Source organism: Coenobita brevimanus, chromosome 25, assembly GCF_032717465.1.
Source record: "Coenobita brevimanus isolate Jiangsu-jjx chromosome 25, ASM3271746v2, whole genome shotgun sequence".
NCBI classification, from domain to species: domain Eukaryota; kingdom Metazoa; phylum Arthropoda; class Malacostraca; order Decapoda; family Coenobitidae; genus Coenobita; species Coenobita brevimanus.
Window position 1 is genome coordinate 5,987,501 of NC_136978.1, and position 22,500 is coordinate 6,010,000.

General features: G+C 42.3%; 2 protein-coding genes across 2 annotated transcripts in view; one reads left to right on the forward strand and one right to left on the reverse strand.

Annotated features, from left to right (window-relative positions):
* The window catches only part of LOC145393692 (zwei Ig domain protein zig-8-like), a 37,178-nt gene extending 33,638 nt beyond the window's left edge, over nt 1-3,540 (forward strand). Inside the window, exon 7 of the mRNA XM_080267739.1 lies at nt 3,323-3,540. Within this exon, the coding sequence (XP_080123865.1) occupies nt 3,323-3,540 (218 nt within the window). The remainder of the gene's footprint in view (nt 1-3,322) is intronic.
* Nucleotides 1-22,500, reverse strand: part of LOC145393762 (arrestin homolog) — a 284,043-nt gene that overhangs the window by 1,410 nt on the left and 260,133 nt on the right. The window lies entirely within an intron of this gene.

The window sequence follows — 22,500 nt, forward strand, 5'->3', positions numbered from 1 at the left end:
TGTGTGTGTGTGTAGGGGGGTGAGGGAGGGCTGAAGGATAGGTACAAAAAAATAACCAAAAAATCCTTCAGTCCCAACTAGCCCCAGGTGACTTTGATCCCAGCTTCTATAATGGATCCTAAATTTTTCCTCCCTATCCTCAACGCTGAACGAGAGAGAGAGAGAGAGAGAGAGAGAGAGAGAGAGAGAGAGAGAGAGAGAGAGAGAGACCTCCCCACTCGTGACTCAATCGTCCGTTTAATCAGCGGGAGGGTAGGGGGAAGGGGGGGATCAGAAATTGGCACTAGCGAATATAAATCTCGTAAATGGGCACTGGGGGTTTTAAAGGTAGGGACTGCGTTCGGTGAGGTCTGGTCTGTAGGTAATCATAAAAGGTAATTGTAGTTCCTCTTTGATCTACACTGCCCTGGGGTTGTTTTTGCGTTCTGTCTGACCCAGCGAATTAGTGACTTTTTTTTTTTTTTAATCAGTTATTGCTTTGAGGTACTGTTGCTGTTTTTAATCAGTTATTGCTTTGAGGTACTGTTGCCTTTTTATCAGTTATTGCTTTGAGTTACCGTTGCTTTTTTTTTATCAGTTATTGCTTTGAGTTACCGTTGCTTTTTTTTTATCAGTTATTGCTTTGAGGTACTGTTGCTATTTTTTTTATCAGTTATTGCTTTGAGTTACCGTTGCTTTTTTTTTATCAGTTATTGCTTTGAGTTACCGTTGCTTTTTTTATCAGTTATTGCTTTGAGTTATTGTTGCTTTTTTTTTTTTTATCAGTTATTGCTTTGAGTTACCGTTGCTTTTTTTTTTTATCAGTTATTGCTTTGAGTTACCGTTGCTTTTTTTTTTATCAGTTATTGCTTTGAGTTACTGTTGCTATTTTTTTTATTAGTTATTGCTTTGAGTTACTGTTGCTATTTTTTTTATTAGTTATTGCTTTGAGTTACTGGTACTGTATGCTGTATAAACCAAGTGTGCCATGCGGAGATTTCGTAACATGTCTTTCTTACCGGTTTACTCTTGGCATTAAGTTGTATAAGCTAGATAGGATAGGGAGTGATATTCTAATGGCTTTGGAGTCCTCTGAATGCCTCCTCCATAGCGATTTATTCTTCTCATTGCCTTGTATAAATTTGATGGAGCAGAAGTCGATAATCTAATTGTTTTTGGAGAAGCTGTTTCCGTTCCTGTTCATTCGTGTGTGTGTGTGTGTGTGTGTGTGTGTGTGTGTGTGTGTGTGTGTGTGTGTGTGTGTGGCAACGATATTCCCCACCATCATCCATTTTTGGCCAATCGGAAATTTTGATGTGTGTTGCGTTGGCTGTGGTTGTTTTTTTTTTCCTCTCATTTCCCCCACATTCTCCTGTGTTAATGGGATTTGTTGCTCCGGTGTATTATGTAATTATTTTTTTTTCTTTACATCCTGAATTAGGTATCATTATACTTGCTTACTATTGTACTTTCAGTTTTTGGAGGCTATTGTCGGCCTTTTTTATGGGTTATCATAGTGCTTACATTTTTCCCCTAAATTTTTTCAGGTTGAAGAGTTTTCGTACACCCACAGGGGCGGCTGGATTTAGTGTGTATCCCTAATTGTGCCACCCACTTCCTCACTGAGTCATTGTAGCTTCTGTAATAATGAAATCTGGCAAGTTGGAACCGTAGAATGTACGAGCGTCACACTCATTTACATCTACTGTATTTTTGCAACATCCACAGGGACGTGTCTGGGGTGCGTCCAAGGAGCGTGTGGTGTGAATCTGGGGTGTGTCTGGATTGTGTCTGTTGGATGTGTCCAAAGACAAAGGGCACCATTTGGGATGTGTTAATAAGATGTATGTGGTTAGGGTTGACGCGGCTATTAGAATTATGTTTTGTCTTATTCGCTTTCTCTTCAGCCGAATAGATTTATTATTCTGTACTTGTGTATCGTAATGCTTTTTTTTTTTTTTTTTTTTTTCAAGATTCCGCTCTCGCAGTTGTAATTCATAGTACTAGTATTTTACAGTGTAAGATATAATTTTTTCTAGGTTTCGTTTCAGTTGTAAAATTTATCGAGCGAGTGTATTGTAGTGTCCTTGATTATCATCTTACTTTTTCTGCTGGTGAAATATTACCAGTAGTTCAGATATACATAGTGATGAGTACTCAAGCAGTGCACACTAGGTCTTACTATTGCACTATACTTCTCTTGCTGTAGATAGTAGTAGTTGGAGTCCTAGGTTCATCTAAAGCGTGAAACTGGTGGACTGTAGATTGATGCTGTCTTCCTCCTGCAGCTCACCACCCTCCTTTTCCGGGATAGAGAAATAGTTAAGGGATGTTTGTATAACCAGGCAGCGCCATCACCTTTATATCGATGCCACCACACGAAGACCCCCCGTCTCCAGCACTCTCCCCTGATTTACACATTACAGCCACCCATTTAATATTTGTTTCAGGGTAAGGTTTTTTATTAGGTTGTGTAGTCATCAAAATTCCAGCAAAATATCGTAGTTACACAATAAATTCAGGTTACAGCGTATGACAGGACACGGGTAATTTCTGTAGTTAACTTATTTACCATATTCCCACGTTTTGTATTCGTGTCAGATTAAGGTTTCATGTTAATCTGCCTGAACTCTTTTTAATCCTGACAGCGGATCACAGTTTTGAGAGACAGAGAGGAGGGGAAAGGGGGGGAAGGGAAAGGGGGGGAGGGGCACAGCTTTGATAAATCTGTCTGTCTGAATTGGTGAACGAATGTACTCATGTGCTTGTTTCTTTTTTGCTTTTCTTTCTTCTTTCTTTTTCTGTTTCCCCATAATACCCTGTCTGTACTGGGAAAATTCTGAGAGCAAATCGCGGACTGAGGGACGGGTGGTGCAAGAGGAAAAAAAAGACGGTCTAGTGAAATGGTAAACTGATGCACGGTACCCCTGTCTCTTATTTTTCTTTCACTGGGAACTCTGTTGGTAGTTCTCGTACGCTTGTGTTTTCCCTGGATTTATTACTGGTTTCTTCTATGCAGTATGCTTAGGGAGATGACGATGATGATACTTAGCCTACTTTGTTGATAGTTCTCGTAGGTTTGTGTGTTCCTGTCTGTATTTCTGGATTCTGTTAGAGGAAGGAAGACATGATGATGATGATGATGTTGGCGGCAGTCTGTTGCTAATTCTGATACTTTTTTTTTTAATTCCTGCTCCTGTTTCTTTATTGTACTCATCCCATCTGCTATATTGGTGGGAAATAGGGTGAAGAAATGATGATGATGATGAGGATGAGGATGAGGATGAGGAGGAGGACGACGAAGATAATAACGATATATATTTTTCCCTTTTCTTTTTCACAGTTGAGCATCCATCACCCATCCAGACGAACACCTCCGCCGCCGCGCCCTCCACTCCCACCACCGTCAGTAGCAGCAGCAGCAGCAGCAGCAGCAGCGGCAGCAGCAGCAGTAGCACGAGGCAGACCAAGCACACGGTAATGGTGGTGGTGGTGATGCTGACGTCACAAGTAGTCACCATCTTCAGAATACTCAAGCTGTTGTTGCTGGAGGTGACCTAATGGAATCGAGGTCACTTGATCTGTTGTTGCCTCCCTGAACATAAAATAATAGTCACTTCCCCCCCCCCCCCATCATAAATGTAGGTCACTTTCCCTTATACGTCACTCCTCCATCATACAATATAGTTACCTTCCCCCAACTGGTCACTTTCCATAATGCCTCTTGATTCATATTCCCATCAGCAGATCAAACTTATCATATTCATCATCATCATCTCCTCGACAGGTCAGTTTTGTCATCATTAATATTTACGTCATAATTATCATCATATTTCAACAGATCAGAATTGCCATCATAAGCTAGACAGATCATTTCATCATATTCACCCCGACAAATCAAACTCATCATAACTTGGACAGATCATGATTGTATCCGTTGTTGTAACCTTGTAATACAGTAAGTCACTTTCCCCCAAGGCCTGAATACATCTCACTACTGTATCCCCATTCATGTTCCTTTGTATCCATCGTCACCTTCTTTATGACAAATCACATTCTTTCGATGATGGTGATGTATTTTTCATTCTTGTTGTCTCCAGACGATTTTGTTTACCTGAAGGAGAGACTTTTTAAACTGCAGGGGGATATAGAGGCCATTAACCCCTTCATTACCAGTGGCCTTCCCTAAACTGAGTAAAATCGTCTGGAGGCAGCAAAAATAAGTAAAAAAAAAAAAAAAAAGTCATCGGTTGGAAAAGGTTAATCACTCCTCCCCCCCCCCTCCTCCGTTCACTTTCCATTATACCTCTTGATTCATGTTCACTTTATAGATGACACTTTTAAACATGCACCATTTCTCCTTGCATATCTCTCATGTTCACCTCGACATACTGCACTTACCATCATCCTCTTCCTCCTCCTCCTCATCATCATCATCATCATGCACCTTCCTGACCGTGACAAAACCTTCTCCTGGACACTTTCTTTGGTATGCTTATCACACTTTCACTCTCACACTCGTACCGTACCCTTTCTCACATTTTCACTTTCACTTTCTCTCACACTCACACTCATCCATTTCTTCTCACATTCTCCTTCACTTCCTCTGACACTCACTCTTACCCCTCCTGCTGTCCCTATAAACTCACTTTCACCTGACTGATCACTTTCCATTGTATCTCTCGATTCATGTTCACTTCAGCAGGTCACCACAAACCTATCCGTGTGTGGGTCATGTTCTCGTGGTGTTAGGAGTATGTTACACCTGTCCCTTTAATACGGTGCTGGGAGCGTCTCTTATACCTGTCCATTAAATACGGTGTTGGGAGCATCTCGTACACCTGTCCCTTTAATACGGTGTTAGGAACGTCTCGTACACGTGTCCCTTTAATACGGTGTTAGGAGCGTCTCTTACACCTGTCCCTTTAATACGGTGTTGGGAGCGTCTCTTACGCCTGTCCCTTAAATACGGTGTTGGGAGCGTCTCTTACACCTGTCCCTTTAATACTGTTTTGGGAGCATCTCTTACACCTGTCCCTTTAATACGGTGTTAGGAACATCTCTCACACCTGTCCCATTAATACGGTGTTGGGAGCGTCTCTTACACCTGTCCCTTTAATACGGTGTTAGGAGCGTCTCTAACACCAGCATTACCCTGAGACCTCTTTCCTCCCGGCAGGTCATCATTACCCACCAGCATCACCCAGACACCCCTTTCCTCCCACCACCCCACCAGCAGCATCACCCTGAGACCCCATTCATCCCAGCACGCCACCACCATCACCACCCTGAGACCCCTTTCCTCCCGGCAGGTCACCATTGTGTGATTCATCTAACCAACAAATTCCAAAACTTTTAGAACTTTTTATTTAATTGTTATTATTGTTTTTTTTGTCTTTAGGGCCGCGTTGTCGTGGTAGTAGGAGGCTCCTATGCGTATCTTCTTCGGCGATTTTTCTTTTTTCTTTTCACTTTCCTTTTTTCATACAGTATCACCTTTTTTATCATCATCATCATTATTATGATTATTATTATTATTATTATGGTGATGATGATGATGATGATGTATTATTATTATTATTATTATTATTATTATTATTATTATGGCTTCTTTGTTTAGATTAATCCTGCCGCATCTAGATGACTTTATTCAGCTTAGGAAACACCTGTCGTTCTGAAGGGTCAAGTGAAAGCTATGTCGAGGCTCCCTAGTTTGATAAATCTCCCATAAACAGAATCAAATCGTCTAAAGGCAGGAAGAATTTAGTTTAAAAGACGTCTTCGGTCAGAACGAGTTAATCCTCAGTGAAACAGGGAGGTATGCACACTCGTACGCAGAAAAAAATCGTCTGACAAGCAATACTAAAGGAATTAGGGTCTCTGGGTTAATGTAGACTTCTTAAACCACTCTCACGCTGAGTAAAATCGTCTGGAGGTAGCAAGGTAATGTCTCAAGTTCCTAGAGAGTTAACCCTTAGAGAACAGAAGGCCACTCCTAAGCTGAATAAAATCGTCCAGTGTCAGAGAGAGGTGGATTTACCGTCTTAAATGGGTTTGTCTTGCGATATTCATTATAACTATTCACATTCATTCACTTCTTTCACCATACTTATCTATCCATCGATACCAGTAGTAAGAGTAATAAATAAATACCGTACAGGAGGATATTAAGGTGTAATTAGCGAAACAAATCGCAAACGGGAAGGTGTGAGAGCCTCCTAAAGGCCCGTCCAGACGATCGAGCAATGCCCGCTGGCACAAGCGAGCAGTTTGCCTGTTGACGGGCTCACCGCTTGTGCCCGCGGGCAAATGTGTAAATGCCAAGGGCAATTTACGCATTTGCCTGCGGGCACAAGCGGTGAGCCCGTCAACAGGCAAACTGCTCGCTTGTGCCCGCGGGCATTGCTCGATCGTCTGGACGGGACTTTAGCCTACGAGAACATGGCCCTAACTCTTGCTCCTCGTGTGTGTGTGTCCGTGTGTACGTTTCAAGCCATGTATGTGTGGGCGTTCCGTGTGCGTGTGTGTACGTCCTTATCCTTCGCTTCTGTATGTGTGTAAGCTTCTGTATCAGTGAGCATTACTTACCCCTTTTGTTGCTATGAACGCACCTACGTATTTTACTCAGGCTAAAACCAGACGATTTTGTTCAGCTGAGGTAAATTCTCATAGTCAAAAGGCAGACAAATAATTTTTAACCCTCTGTAAATACAAGCTTAACAACCAGTCCAGTATTACCACCTTTGGGGTAGAGGACATGGAGACTTTGTAACTCCCTCGCTATGAGAGTGTCCGCTGAATAAAATCTCCTGGTATTAGCTTGAACAAACCCCAAGAAAAAGAAAGAAAATACTGGAGAGCGTTCATAGCAAAGAGAAAATGGGGATCACAATCGTAGTGCTACGTCCGCGTGCGTGGGGGAGCCAAGGACCAATAGCATGGCGGTGTGCGACTACTACTATCTGTACCCTGATCCCGCGAGACCCAGTGGTGAGGACGCAGTTAACTCCGCCACATTAACCCTAACTTCAGCCGACCCACACAGGACCCAGGTGTTGCACGGCCCTGCTTGGTCAATATTTCATTTACTTGTCCTGGTGGAGGGTTTGAACTGATGTTGCAAGAGGCGGAAGTGAGTTTCTGAGACTCTGAGGCTGCTGAAGTTCCCGGCTAATGATTCGTAGTGAAATGAAAAGAACAGATTTGTTTATTAATGTGAAGTGAGAAGCTTAGTTACTTTATGAAGCGAAAAACCAAGTTACTAGTTTATTATTATGTGAGAATCCAGATTATTTCATTACTCACCAAAGCATGATAGGATTTGACAGTTTTGATATGGTGCTTTATACATCTGGAACAAATATTCCTTTAAACAGCTGGAGCTTGGACTGATAAGGACGAGAAGCCATCCTGTTTAATTATTCTTTAACAAAGCTTCATTAAGATTGACACAATTTCAGGATGGTACCAAGTTATAATGTGGAGGTTATGAAACAGTGATGTGAGTCTTAATTACTGTTAATTCCTTTCCTGTTGGTGGTTATAAAATGGTGAAATGTGTCTCTTGAATGTAACCGTATTCGGCAAGGTTTCAATTGGTGCTGTCTTGGTTCCGAGACTGTTGGAGAGAGTATTGACCATGGTTGTAAGTTCAAACCTGACTAAAATCGGCCACATGGTAATATTTTTGACCCCCACAGAGAGATGGTCTCGCTTAGTGTTTACAGCCACTCAGATGTAGGTGCAGCCATCAGAACAAGTATCATTTTGCACAGGTTCAATGAAAATGGTGCCACGTGATGTTGAAAGGTTTTGGTATGTCTGAAAGAGAACATAAGAATTTTTTGTCATGTTTAAAACTAGTAAGTAAAGGTGAGTGATGTTACTTAATCAAGGGAGAGTAACAGTGCTTTTTATACAGACTGCACAGGTTTTAGCAGACAAGATGGATTAAGTCAGATAGGTGAATGGAGTCTGACAAGGAGATGGGTTAAATTTCTCCCACTCTGAGGTCTCCGCTGCCCCTCTGTTCCCCCAGATTGTCCCTGATCTTTGGTCCTCTCCATGCGTGACATAACACGCACAAATAAATATCTTATTATATAATGTTTACTAACAATTGTGTGTTTTATTAACCCTTTCAGATGCACAAACACCAATGAATGAACTGAGAATAGCAACAGAATATTAGTGAGAAATTAAGACCTTCACTTCGCGAGGTCTGGCAGTGGTAAGATCAGAATATAGAAGCGGTATCGTCGTATTGAATATAAACTAGATTACCTTCAAAACAAGGTAACCACCTGGGTAAGATTTTATTTTTCCCTTTTTCTTTTCTCTTTAATTCCTTATCTTTTGTTAATACTATCATTTAATACTAGTTTCATTGCGTTTTATTCTTAGGGCAGTTTATGATATTTTGGTAGTTATTTTCATTGCAGTTTATTGTTAATGCTTTCTCTTTATAATTGGGTTCTATATATTCTCATCGCAGTTTCTTTTTAGTGAATTTTTTTTATGTAACTTCGTACTGTTTATTTCCATTGCAGGTTATTTTTAGTGCTTTTTGTATACGATTTTGTGCCATTTATTTTCATAGTTTTTTCTCAGTGCCATTTCCTTATAATTTTGTGCTATACATTTCAATTGCAGTTTCTTAAGTGCTGTATCTTCTACATGTTTTTGTGCCGTACAGGCTGTTGCAAGGTTCTAGAAGCTTATTGTTTGGTTCATTTTAATTTTCAAATGATTTTCACCTCTGACCGTGATCTTCATATTCGAACCTGACGGAAGTGTGGTCACAAGTCTGGTAATCTAAATAGGTCGAGAGAGAGAGAGAGAGAGAGAGCGAGAGCAAGAAAGAGAAAGAGAGCGCTTGACTGAAAATACCAACCAGTTACTGGAAGGTTAACGTATTTTTTTTAAAAGGAACAGTATTAGTACGAAAAGGAAGGTGTAGAATTAGTTCATTATTCTTAAGTTTTTGATGATTACCATTGATTTTAGTGGTTATAATTTTGTTAGTATTATTTGAAGGGATTAAATGGAGAGGCAATAGAAATTTTGCCTAATTACACGGGGGAATTTGATGAAGTTCTCTTGCTTTTAAGTTTTTTTTTTCTCTGTCGTGCTTTCATGTTTTTTTATTTTTTATTCTTTTGCTTTCAGGTTTATTTTTCTTGATCTTACCTACTCTTCATAATACTGGTCATTGAATTTAATATGATGTTAGTGTATATACTGATAACGATGGTGATGTTCGTGTATGTAAGAACAGTGCTGGTGATTCTGTGTATGTAATAATGGTTATTGTGGAAGAGTCCATAACAGTTCGTTCAATAGTATATTGAAGTAGCACTGCCATTATAGAAGGGTTGCAGAAAACAGACAAAGATGGACAGCTTTAATACAATAATCTTATGTCAGAAGTTAAGAAACCACAGATTAACAAACCACATAATTAAAATGTTAACGAAACCGGATGTATAAAATAGAGCATTCCCCTGCCTTAAAGTTTCAATGTTTACATAAATATTCCACTGCCGACAATACTCCTGTGGCTTTCCCAGAAATTCAGTTCAAATCGGCTAACTGCACAATGAAATGTTGAACAGGAGGTCGTTAAAAGATGCCAAGGAGAAGGGCCAAACAAGAATAGAAGACCCGACATTTAGGCAACAGGTGCTGGGACAGCGCCTCGGCTCGTAGATGAAGACTCTCAGGTAATAGGAAGAGTTCCCACTTGACCAGGCGGTAGTACAGTATCAGCTACAAAGGACCGACACATTAAAAAAACAAAGAAATAAATGAATTAGTGTAAAATGAATAATGAAAACAAACTAATCTCAAAACAAACTGCACTAAAACAACTAATATTAAAATATAACAAAGGTAAACTCACATAAAAATACAGACGTGTTCTTTTGACAGAAGTCGATGAGAGAATGTGGACAAGTTCGTCAGTCCCACTGTAATCAGTTCTGTTTTATGCTCAAGGCTTCACGAGACATTGATGAACCAGTTTCAGTGAATCAGTTAATTACAGGGTTCAGTGAAACAATTACAGGGTTCGAAAGGTTTGAAGGGAACATAGTGTGGTCGAACGAAGCACAATTTAATTTAATGATTTGTTTATAGGAAAAAAAAATGTATTAAGATAAATAAATTTCCCTCACAGTGATGTTATTCTACATGGTAAGGATTAGATCATAAACACAGAGTTAGGATAATTGTTATGTGTGTATAATAATGATCGGATGGTATTCATAGGGTCGGGATATTGATAAGGATGGTAATGATGTTAAGTAAAATACAGGTATGGGATAATGATGATAGATGATTGTTGTGACGGTGATAACATTAGTACTAATAAGGTTTGGATGATAAAGATGATATACAAAACAATAAAAATGACGACGAAAATCATAATGACACTGGTGATGGCGTTAAGTATTATGACAATGCTAATCGAACTTCATCCCAACAAAAGAAGGAACTAATTCATCTTCAGCTTAGGCGTGATTAAGAAACCCTGCCTTCAGACAAGTAAAAGTGGAGGTCGGAAGAAGCGAGCATCTCCGAGAATAAAGCTGATGAATCCAACAAGTTCCCTTTCGCGTCTGCTAAAGTTAATTCCCGTGAGAGGCGTGGAGGACCTGCAGGCTGGAGGACAGTTAGGTTAATGGATAAAACTGGGGGCGGGGTGAAGCGGCGGCTGCTGGAGGAGGGGAAGGAGAAGGAGGAGGAGGAGGAGGAAGAGAAGGAGGAGGAGGAAAAGGAGGGTTGAGTGATGGAGACTGCTGATGGAGGGATGATTGGTGGAGATGGTTGGAGGAAATGGCTGATGGAGGGATGAATGATGGAGATGGCTGATAAATGGTGGAGGCGGCTGGGGGAGGAGTTGGGAGTCGAGGGGGACGTGCGACGTATGGACGTGATGAGAGAGAGGAAAGCAGGAGGAGGCGACAGTCGACAGAAAAGCTTTGCAGATGAACACTAGCAAAGAAGAGAAAGAGAGAGAGAGAGAAAGAAAGAGAGGTAGGTGGGTAAGAATGAGGAGAGAGCCCTGTGTTACTCTCATCTGGTCTGCGACAGGAACAAGTACCCCGCGTCCACTGCATGTCCGTCTGGATTAGAGAGAGAGAGAGAGAGAGAGAGGAACAAAAGATTCAGGACAGGGACACGCAAGGGAACAACTGCCCGGGTCTTGTGTGTTTTATCATACTCAAAAACAGACGGAATAAAAACTGTCCCTTTGTGTGTGTGTGTGTGTGTGTGTGTCTAAAGTTGAATCTAGTAAGTTTCCCAAGAAGTTATAGATATCATCGTTCGAAAGGAATTTATGGAGATTAGTGTATGTGTAACTCCTCTGGCGCCTCGGTAGCCCAGTGGCAAAAGTCAGGGTGGAGGAAAATACGCCATGATTGGAATCCAATAGTTTTATGGAGGCTTTTCTCTGTATAAAACGTTTTTGTGGGCGTAGGGTAGTGTCCTCTAGCTTAAAATAATGATCTGGACTGCAGTACTTTCACTTCGCACCCTTCTACACCCTGGTCTCGCCTCGCACCCTCCTACACCCGTGTCTCGCCTCGCACCCTTCTGCACCCCGGTCTCGCCTCGCACCCTCCCACACCCCGGTCTCGCTTCGCACCCTCCTACACCCCGATCTCGCCTCGCTCCCTCCTACACCCCGATCTCGCCTCAGAAGCTCCAGACAGGTTAATATCTGATTGGCTTTTACCGAAGTATAAATGACGTGATTGTAGGATTTCACGCGCGTTATTGATCCCCAAGCACCACCGAGTCTATGGACTGTGGATCAAACGCCAATTTCGCCTTTGTCCTCGGTAATTACGGGTTGGCGGGACGGGGTGACGGATCTGGCAACAATTAGCGCACACAAACAGCTGGCAACAGTGATTAGGCTGCCGTCCAAGTGAAAAAGTCCTTAGTGTGTGTCTGTGTTGGGATAAAATATGTTTGTAGTATTATCATCATCGACAGCATTATTATTATTATTATTATTACCAGTATTATAATATTATTCAGTAGTTGTAGTTGTAATATAGTAGTAGTAGAAGTGGTAGTAGTAGTAGTATAGTAGTAGTATCCATCTGTATTCACTATTATTATAATTTTCATTATCTGTGTATTCGCTATTATTATTATTATTATTATTATTATTATTATTATTATTATTGTTATTATTGTCATTATCTAACCATCTGTTCACTATTATTATTATTACTATAATTATTATCCCCTGTATGCTATCACGTACGCTTACAACTTCATCCAATGTCACTCGTCTCTCCCCTATCCAATCACGTGCCCAATCCCAGCACTGTCCAGTTATTTTCTCCTTTCCTTTATTACTATCACGTGCTTCTTTTCCACCCTATCCAGTCACGTAATAAATCTTCTTTCTGTCCAGTCTCCTCTTATCTATCCAATCCATCCTTAATGCAGTCACTTTTAATACTGTCACGCGTTTCTTTTCCGCTCATCCAGTCACGTACTAAATTTCCGTTCTATCCAGTCTCCAATCTATCCAGTCCGTCCTTAATCCAATCACATACCTATTCCCCGCCTTCTCCAATCACGTACAAGCCGCAACATCAGTATTCTCAGCGCCTATTCCCCGCCAAGACATCTGACGAGCTTGTGTTAACTCACTCGCACACACACTCGACTTTTTATTTTGACTTTTATCTCATTTTTTTTCCTTTGGCTTAATGAGGGTGACGTAGGGAGCTAATTTGGTTACGGCCTGCGTCTTTTTGTTACGTGTTTGAGGGTTTGTGTGACGGGGGACGGGTGGCAGGGGTGAGGGACGGAGTAGGGATGGGACGGGAGGTGGTGTGTGGGAGGAGGTGGAAGGTTTTTTTTTTGGTGTGTGTGTGTGTGTGTGTGTGGGAGAGAGAGAGAGAGAGAGAGAGAGAGAGAGAGAGAGAGAGAGAGAGCTATGCAATTCCGACTCCTGTGAGTGAATGATGCTCAGGAGGAATCATGTGTAGGGAGAGGGGGAGGGGAGAGGGGGAATAAGGAGGGGAGGAGGAAGATAGAGTAGGGAGGTGAAGAGAGGGGAAAGCGAGAGGAAAAAGGGAGAGGGGAAAGAGGGAAGGAAAGGAAAGACGGAAGGATGAGAAGAGGGATGAGATTGAGGAAGGGTAGAAGGAAGCTGAGAAGGAGAAAGAAGAGTGAGGAGAGGAGAGGAAGGAAGAGGAGAGGATGAGGGAGGATGAAAAACGGGGAGGGGAGACTGGGGAGAGGGGTGGGAGAAAATGTGGAGACTGGAGAAAGAGAAAGAGAAATTGAGGAGAGATGAGGGAGAGGCAGGCGATAGAGAGGGAGAGGAGAGATAAAGAGAAGCTTGGAGACACCGGAAGAAATGAAGAAGTCAGGGAGAGATAGAAAGAGACGGACAGAAAAGGCTACTGAGTGCGACATAAACAAGGAGGTACAAGGAGGAAGTGAGAAAGGAAGATACACCCATGGAATCCAGTGACCTATTTTATCGCTTTTTTCTCACTATCACCAGACGATTTTGTTTTACTAAGAATCCCCTCAGTATTACTATTTATTTTTATTTCAGGGGATAATATTCAACTTGGGGTAATATCTAGGGTTAAAACGGGGGTAATATTATGCGTGGTGGATTTAGCGAAGTATGCTACGTGATGTGCCTCAAACACGCTGAGTTCATTTAATATTTACCACGGCCTCCTGTACCCTGGTGGAGAGAGAGGGAGAGAGAGAGAGAGAGAGATGGATGGGGGACATAGTGTTATGATGTGATGTTGGGGTAATGGGATGGGGAGGTGTGTGTGTGTGTGTGTGTGTGTGTGTCGGGGTAATGGGGTGCAGAGGTGTTGTGAAGCGATGGCATTGGGGGAGGCAGGAGAGTACCTGAATATTTCATACCTGCCACTTTCCCACTCACTCGCCCCGCATCCATCGCGCGCACACACACACACACACACACACACACACACACACACACACACACACACACACACACACACACACACACACACACACACACACACACACACACACACACACACACACACACACACACACACACACACACATTTTTTTTTTTAGGACAGGTAAAATGATGAACACACATACATATACTCTCGCACCTGTAATACACCTAAGCTTCCCCGAACACCTGAATATTTGATAGTAATTGCTCAGTGTTAAAAGTAAATATGAAAATAAAAATAATGAAGAAGGAAATACTACATAAGAGATATAAATGATATACTTAAATACATATACTGACGCAGTCACCAACTTTAAACCTATTCACGGATACGTAGACGCAAAACAAAACACACACACACACACACACACACACACACACACACGCACACACACACACACACACACACACACACACACACACACACACACACACACACACACACACACACACACACACACACACACCAGCTAATCACATCACCAGCACCACACAAGTACCCCTACCTTTTTCTTATCACACCTCACCATATCACGCCACACCACACCATCGCATGTCACTGTCACACCACACTCACCACATCATCATCATACCATATCATTACACCACACCATCAAACCATACCACATCATCGTACCACATAGTCACACCACACCACATCATATCGCATCACCGCATCATCACCTAACACCTTCGCACCCCACCACATCATCACATCGCGTATCGCCACACCACACTATCAAATCCCACCATCATAGCTCACCACCACACCACACGATTATACCACACCATCACACCACACCGTCTGGAGAGAGAGAGAGAGAGAGAGAGGATCATGCTCAACCCTTCACCACTTTTCGTCTGACCCCTTTAAAAAAATATATATATATATTCACTGATATCAAAGTTTTTTTTTCTGATTTTTTAATATGACGAGTGGCATATTTAGGTGTTATACTCTTTTCACTTTAACTTGGCCTAAATTTGACCTCTCTCTATCTTGAATGCTGAGTTATTACAAGATATTAACAGTATGGTGGCAGTCACAAAGAAATGCTGTGGAAAGGATGTAGAACCGTAGTATTATCTTTTCTGCCATTGAGCTGCGTGAAATATAAGCTGCAAAAGAATGAAAATCTGGGTCAGGTTAAGGTGAAAAGACTATAGTTTTCCTACTCGGTATTATTTACGATCCACCTCTATCAGTCCCCCCTTCACGTGGTATCAGTTCCCTTCCACGTGGTAGTAGTTCCTCTTCACCTTCGCCTCCCCCTGGTATCAGTGATGTTCTACGTGGTATGAATCAAATATCACGGTGTTAAATGCAATCCGTCCGGTATTAATTCTCATCCACCTGGTATTCTCATCATCCATCTAATATTAGTCTTGCCAGTGGTATAACTTTAGGTTCCTCTACGTGTGGTATTAATTCCAGGATTAATTCCCATCTCCATGGTGTTAATTCCAATCTTCCCAGTATTAACCTCACCTCCACCTCACCGCCACGTAATAATAATTTAAGAATATACGTGCCGAATGCATCAGGCTTTATTATTATTATTTTTTTTTCAGCCTCCCCTCCCAGGCATTATTAACACTGAATAAATTAGTTCCAGATCCTAGTTCGCCTTTCCCAGCTCGATGCGGATACTGGTAATGAAAAATACACCTGTTTTTTCGAGAATTTTGAGTGACTATTCATGAACTTAAATGGAACTGGATGGATTTTGACGGAACGGGATAATTTGACCCTCCAAAGGCTACTACCCCCATGTATTCCCTGCGTGACGTAAGAGGTGACTAAAAGGGAGGGGTTGGTGGGGGCTTGGGATCCCTCTGCCCTTTAGATGGGGTCTCACTCGCATATTCTGACTCTGTAAACGCCAGCTCTGTCAACGCCAACTGTGTCAGCGCCGACTCAATCTACGCCATATCTATCAACGCCGACTGTTAGCATCGATTCTATTACCGGCGACTCTATCAACGCCATATTATTCAACACCTTATCTGTCAACGCCGACCCTATCAACGCCGACTCTATCACCGTCAACTCCATCAACGCCAACTCTATCAGCGCCGACACTTCCATCATATATCTCGTTTAGTTAACCTTTACTTTTGCGTTTTCCCTCTGTCATTACTTTTCTATAGGTTATTGCCAAATCTACCTTAGTGCCGCATCTGCCTTAGTGCCAAACTACTCTTCTGCCACATTTACCTTAGTGCCACATTTACCTTCGTGCCACATTTACCTTCGTGCCACATCTACCTTAGTGCCACATCTACCTTAGTGCCACATCTACCTTAGTGCCAAATAAACCCTTGTGCCACATTTACCTTAGTGCCAAATCTACCCTAGTGCCACATTTACCGTAATGCCACATCTACCTTAGTGCCATATAGCCATTTTGCGACTTGGTGCTAATTCTGTATTATTCCTTCCTTCCTTTCCTTTCATCCTGCCTTCCATCCTTCCTAGTGCATCTTTCCCTTAATCGCCAAGTTTGAGAGAGAGAGAGAGAGAGAGAGAGAGAGAGAGAGAGAGAGAGAGAGAGTAAAGATGACGTACTTTAGATGTAGTGAAGATGAGGGTGAAGGCGCGTAGAAAATGGGAGTAAAGGGAGAAGTTTATCGAGGGGTGACTAGTGTATTCTTCCCTTTGCCGCCACGTAAACAGAGAAGCCCTTGATGTTGCCTTCTTCATTACCCTCCACACACACACACACACACACACACACACACACACACACACACACACACACACACACACACACACACACACACACACACACACACACACGGAGGAGACTGTGGTATTTGTCGAACAGGGTGGGGGAGCTGGGACTTCCTATTCACCATCCATCAGGACCCCAGCCCCTGACCATCCTCCTTTGCTGACCTTATTCCAGTGCTTCATTAATGCAGAGAGAAGTCCAGTATGCATTCCTTAACATTTCCCGCAACCTATCTTCACCAAACGTACATGCACAACACACATTACAGAAAGCCATAAAAAATCAGTGTTTACTATCAGTACTTTGGAGTTTTTACCGAATCTTTTCTGTCTCCAAACTTTTTTTTTTTTTTTTGGGGGGGGGGACAGATTATTATATATTTTTTCTAACTTGGGAGTGAGATATATGTTACTTCAATCCGTCCATTACCACTATACTTTTCTAAGCTGGATAAATTACGTGCTGGGAACGGTATGATTATCTTTCACCCGCGGACGTGTTATTCGGGTAAAATCGCGCAAACCTTATCCGATTTTATTCACGTCTGGGGCGGTCTCTTGCTCTGAAAGGGTTGACGAATGCTGTACCTAACTCCATTATTCCGAAAAGCGCCTCCCATGCTGAATAAAATCGTCTGGTGGCAGCAGGAATGACGTAGAAATGGCAGCCCTTGAGTGAACCGATTAACCTCCCTTCATACCCTAGACGTATTGTGTATTATATCCTTGATGATTTCTGACGATTTTCTTTAACTGAGGAGTGAAAGGGTTAGATGTGGCTTCCATTAACCTCTTCTCTACTGGACGGGAGTGTGAGCTGGAGGGATGGCAGTCGGATAGCAAAGGACAGTGTGACATGGAGGCGATTCGTTTGTGGCCACCTCTCACAGGACCAAGGCGCTTGGCGATAGATGGATACATAGATAGATAGATGGATAGACAGAATAGGTAGACTACTAGGTGAATCAAATCGTCAGGTAGCAATAAGAGTGAGATAATTGCGTCTTCGGGATGAAGAGATAAAGTCAAGGAGAATTGGAGCGAGTAGCATGATTGGTAAAAAAAAACAGGATTTCTGATGAATATTAAAAGACAAGGTTCACTGAGCACACACACATAGTTACCGGAGGGGAAAAGAGGGGAAAACGTGGGGTTGGGGAAGATAGGGGGAAAACTGGAGGAATAGAGGGGGAAACTGGAAGGGAAGATATAGGGATTGGGATGGGTTGGAAGAGGGGAAATTTCGTGAAAAGCTAGGAGGAAAAGGAGAGAATCTGAGGGGGAAATGGGATAGTGTGGTTGGTGGTAGAGAGGAGAGGGGAAAAATGGGATAGGGGAAATTTCTCAAACCGACGGAGCGTGTGGCGTGATTTGTAAAAACAGGAATTCTGATGAATAATAAGAGGCGAGGACACACACACACACACACACACACACACACACACACACACACACACACACACACACACACACACACACACACACACACACACACACACATACACACACACACACACACACACACACACACAGATACCCGTGGGGAAATGGGTTGAGGGTTGGGAGTGAGAGAGAGTGGGTGGTGGAGATTTAGAAGGAAGTGGGTGAGCCTGGGGAGGGAGGGAGAATGGGGAGTAGAAATATGGAAAGAGAAAGAGAAACTGGGGTGGGGCTGGGGAGGAAGAAAGAGAGGATGAGGGGATGACTGATTGAGGATGTGGAAGACGAGGAAGTGGATATGAGTGGGGAATGTTGGAGGGAAAGAAGGTTGGTAGAAATATACAGCTTGGGGAGGGAGGAAGTGTGTGGAAGTGGGACGGAAGAGGAAGTAATGAGTAGGTAGGACTGAGGGAAGGAGGAAATGGGTGAAACCGAGACGGAAGTGGAGGGTAGCAGTGGGAGAGGAAGAAAGTGGAAGAGGCATTGTAGGTGGAGTAGCTGAAGCGAAATGAAGAAGGAGGAGGAGGAGGCATTAAGAGGGAGGAAAAGAGAAAGGAAGTGGTTAGGACTGTGAGAGAGGAGGAAGAGGTCGTGAAGGAGGAGAAGCTGATGAAGAGAGGAGACGAGAAGGGTGTTGGTAGGAGGGAGACGGGAGAGGAAAAAGTAAGTGGAATTTAAGAGGAAGAAAAATGAAAAATAAGAGAGTGGGTAGAGATTTAAGAGAGGGCAGTGGAAAGGGGCAAAGAAATATACTGAAGAACTATAAGAGGAGCGTTTAGAAGAACTGAATCGCATAGAACTTATCAAAGCATGGACATAGAGGGGATCCAAGCTTTTACCGGTTATGATATTTTGGGTCTTGATAATTATTTCAGAATAGATGGCGTTAGTTGTTGTTTTTGCTGCTGTGGCCCTAAGCTAATCTGGATATTCACCCGGTGGTCTGCCGGCTGAAATTCCCCTTTACTTGGAATCCACTAACATCCTTTCGGTGGACAGGGAAGGGATTGGGAGGACCATTGTATAACCTTTGTATGGATGCCACCGCGTGAAGGCGTCCCTCTTCAGTATGCCGTAGATGTTAATAATGATTTACCAAAGATATAATTGCACTGAAGGCGTAAATGCTGCCCAGACTAGTTCATATCCAGAGTCAGCTTCATATGTTGCTGTTATACCCTTTACATTCCTTTGTTCTCCTGTGTTCTCCTATGTTCTCCTATGTTCTCCTGTGTTCTCCTATGTTCTCCTGTGTTCTTTGTATTCTTTTTCACCTTATGTCCTTAGTAATTCGGTCTCCTTTGTACTCATTTTCTCTCCTATGTTACTTTTATTTTCTCCTTTGCACTCCTTTGAACTCCTTTGATGGAAGAGGAAGATGGGAGATGGATTGGAAATTAAGGGAGCGAGAGTGTGGAGGGGGGTAGAAGAAAGGAGTACCCTAAACGCCTCCCCCCACTCCCCTAAACCTCTCCCAACCCCCTTTTTTTTCCTCCTCCCCAACCTGGATCTCACCCCACTCTCTCTCCCTGCCCTCCCTCCCCAACCAGTCTTCCTCCCTGAATATATACCCCAATCTGGACCCTCCTCCTCCTCCTCCTCCTCCTCCTCCTCCTCCTCCTCCTCCTCCTCCAATATTCCACCCCTACCCCACTCAAGACCCCCATCCCCTCCTCCCCACTTCTTCCCCTCCCCTCCCCACTTCTTCCCCTCCCCTCCCCTCCTCGCCCCTCCCTTACCCCCACCCACCGTACCCTGAAGTGCCCAATTTCACAGCATTTTCCTCGTCGCCTTTTCTTTTACATTTATACGAGGCGGAGAGAGAGAGAGAGAGAGAGAGAGTGTGTGTGTGTGTGTGTGTGTGTGTGTGTGTGTGTGTGTGTGTGTGTGTGTGTGTGTAGAACTTGCTGAGTACGTCAGAGTACGTGTGTGAACAAGCAATATGGATGAGAGAGAGAGAGCAGGGGTTTTAATTATCTTCCTCTCCGATAGAATTCGCGATGAAGAGAATAAAAAAAAAAAAAGCTAAAGAAGAAGGTATGAAGGTGAGGATGATGATGATGTCGATGATGATGGTAATGATCCGATGATGATGATGATGAACAAGAAAAAGCAGACTATGACCGACTCTCCAGTGCAAGAGTCAATTATTGTTACCCTCAGTCTTCATGTATTCAAACGGCCAACTCTGAAACGCATCTTCTTCACTCTGTATTTCCCACTGTCTATGACCTCCAGTTGCTTTCTTTTTGTTCAGTTTTCATGGGAAGAGACAGAGTTTTAGATCAGCCTTGGGTTCTTTCATTTATTTTATTTGTTTTGTTTTTGCATTACACAGGGTGAGTCAACAAAGTCTGGAAAGGTAAGGAAAAAAAAATAGCTGGGTTTCTGTATTGACTTCCTCTTTCAATACAATTACGATTTTTTGTTACCTCCGGACGATTTTACTCAGCTTAGGATAGATTTTTTCTTCTTTAACTGGAGGGGTTAGAGTAGGTGCTGGAGAGGGAGCCTTCCTGTGGTAGCACCGATATGACAAGGCGTTGGAGCTGCCTTATAGAGACTTCCCTCGGGTCCCTCCCTATCCCCGATGAGGATGGTGGACCGTGGATTAAGGGTGGCTTCAGCCTGCACTCCACCGGGTTCATGTTCCGCTGATCCTAGGGTTGCAGCTACTACTACTACTACTACTACTACTACTAGAGCTACTGTTTTATCTTGCAATTGACAGTGTTTTTGCTTTTATCTTTGCCTTGGGTTATTTCCGTGTGCATAATGTATATTTTAAAAACTATATATTTTTCCTGTAATCCAGGAACCATTTACAGCGCTGGGTGGTAACCATATATCCAACCCAAGTGTGTTCCCTACGTGTCTGTATGTAGGTTGGCGGAGGGTTAGTGCCCCTCCCCACAAAAAAAAAAAAAAATCAATGACAAGCGGGCACCCCTTACGGAAATGTGGCGTCTGGCTGTAGATAGATAAATAGATAGATAGATAAAGGGATAGATAGGAAAAAAACTTGGGCCAGAGCTGTCTCTCCTCCCACGCCTTCCAATCCCCCAGCCTCCTTTATGCAGACGGTTATCTATATGAATGAAATCTCTCCCTCTCATATTTTCACTGACTCTCATTTCCCTTTTGATTGAGGTTAATTGTGTTTGGGAGCTTCATTTTCTCACTCTCTTTACTTTCTCTCTTTTTCTCTTTTCCTTTCTGAATCTGGGGTTTCATTTTCTTACTTCTCTTTACTCGTTCTTGCTTTGGATTTATGTTTGTTATTTCCGTCCTCTCTCTCTCTCTCTCTCTCTCTCTCTCTCTCTCTCTCTCTCTCTCTCTCTCTCTCTCTCTCTCTCTCTCTCTCTCTCCTTTTCAAGTCTTCCTTTCTTATTAGATTCTTCAGTCCCTCCCTCGCCCATATCTTTTTTCTCTCTCTTTTCTTGCTCTTTTCCTTTCCGTACCTTCCTGCTTTTATCTTCATTTCCTTCTTTTTCATTTACTTCTTCTTCTCTCCTTTTTCTTCCTGTTTTCATGTTTGTCACCCTTGTTTTATATGCCTTCGTCTCTTTTTGTTATATTCTTTATCTAAAATCTCTCCCTCGTCTCTTCTTTCCCTCTCTTCTTTTCACTTGCTCACTCTTCTCTTCTGTACCTCGTTTCTTCTTCTCTCCTCTTCCCTTTTCTTTCCTCCTCTCCTCCTGTATCCTCCTCCCTCTACCTCTGTTCTCTTTTCTCACCACTCTCCTCTCTTCCTTTCCTCATCTTTACTTCCTTCCTCCTCTCTTTCCCCTCCACTTACTCCTTTATCTCTCCGTTTTTTCCTTTCGCCTCACGTCCTCTTTTCTCTCCTTTCACCTGTTTCTCGCCTCTGCATCTCTCTATGCCTCACTCTTATATATATATATATATATATATATATATATATATATATATATATATATATATATATACACAGTATATATATATATATATATATATATATCACCATCATCATCTGTGTATATATATATATATATATATATATATATATATATATATATATATATATATATATATATATATATATATATATCACCATCATCGTCTGTGTGTGTATATATATATATATATATATATATATATATATATATATCACCATCATCATCTGTGTATATATATATATATATATCTCACCATCATCGTCTGTGTGTGTATATATATATATATATATATATATATATATATATATATATATATATATATGTATAGCTTTCCCCATTGTCATTTTATCTACCTGTCTATCTATCTGTCTGTTTGTCTGTCTATCAGTCTGTTAATTTATTCCATCTTTCCTTCCTTCCATCCCTCCCTCCTTCCC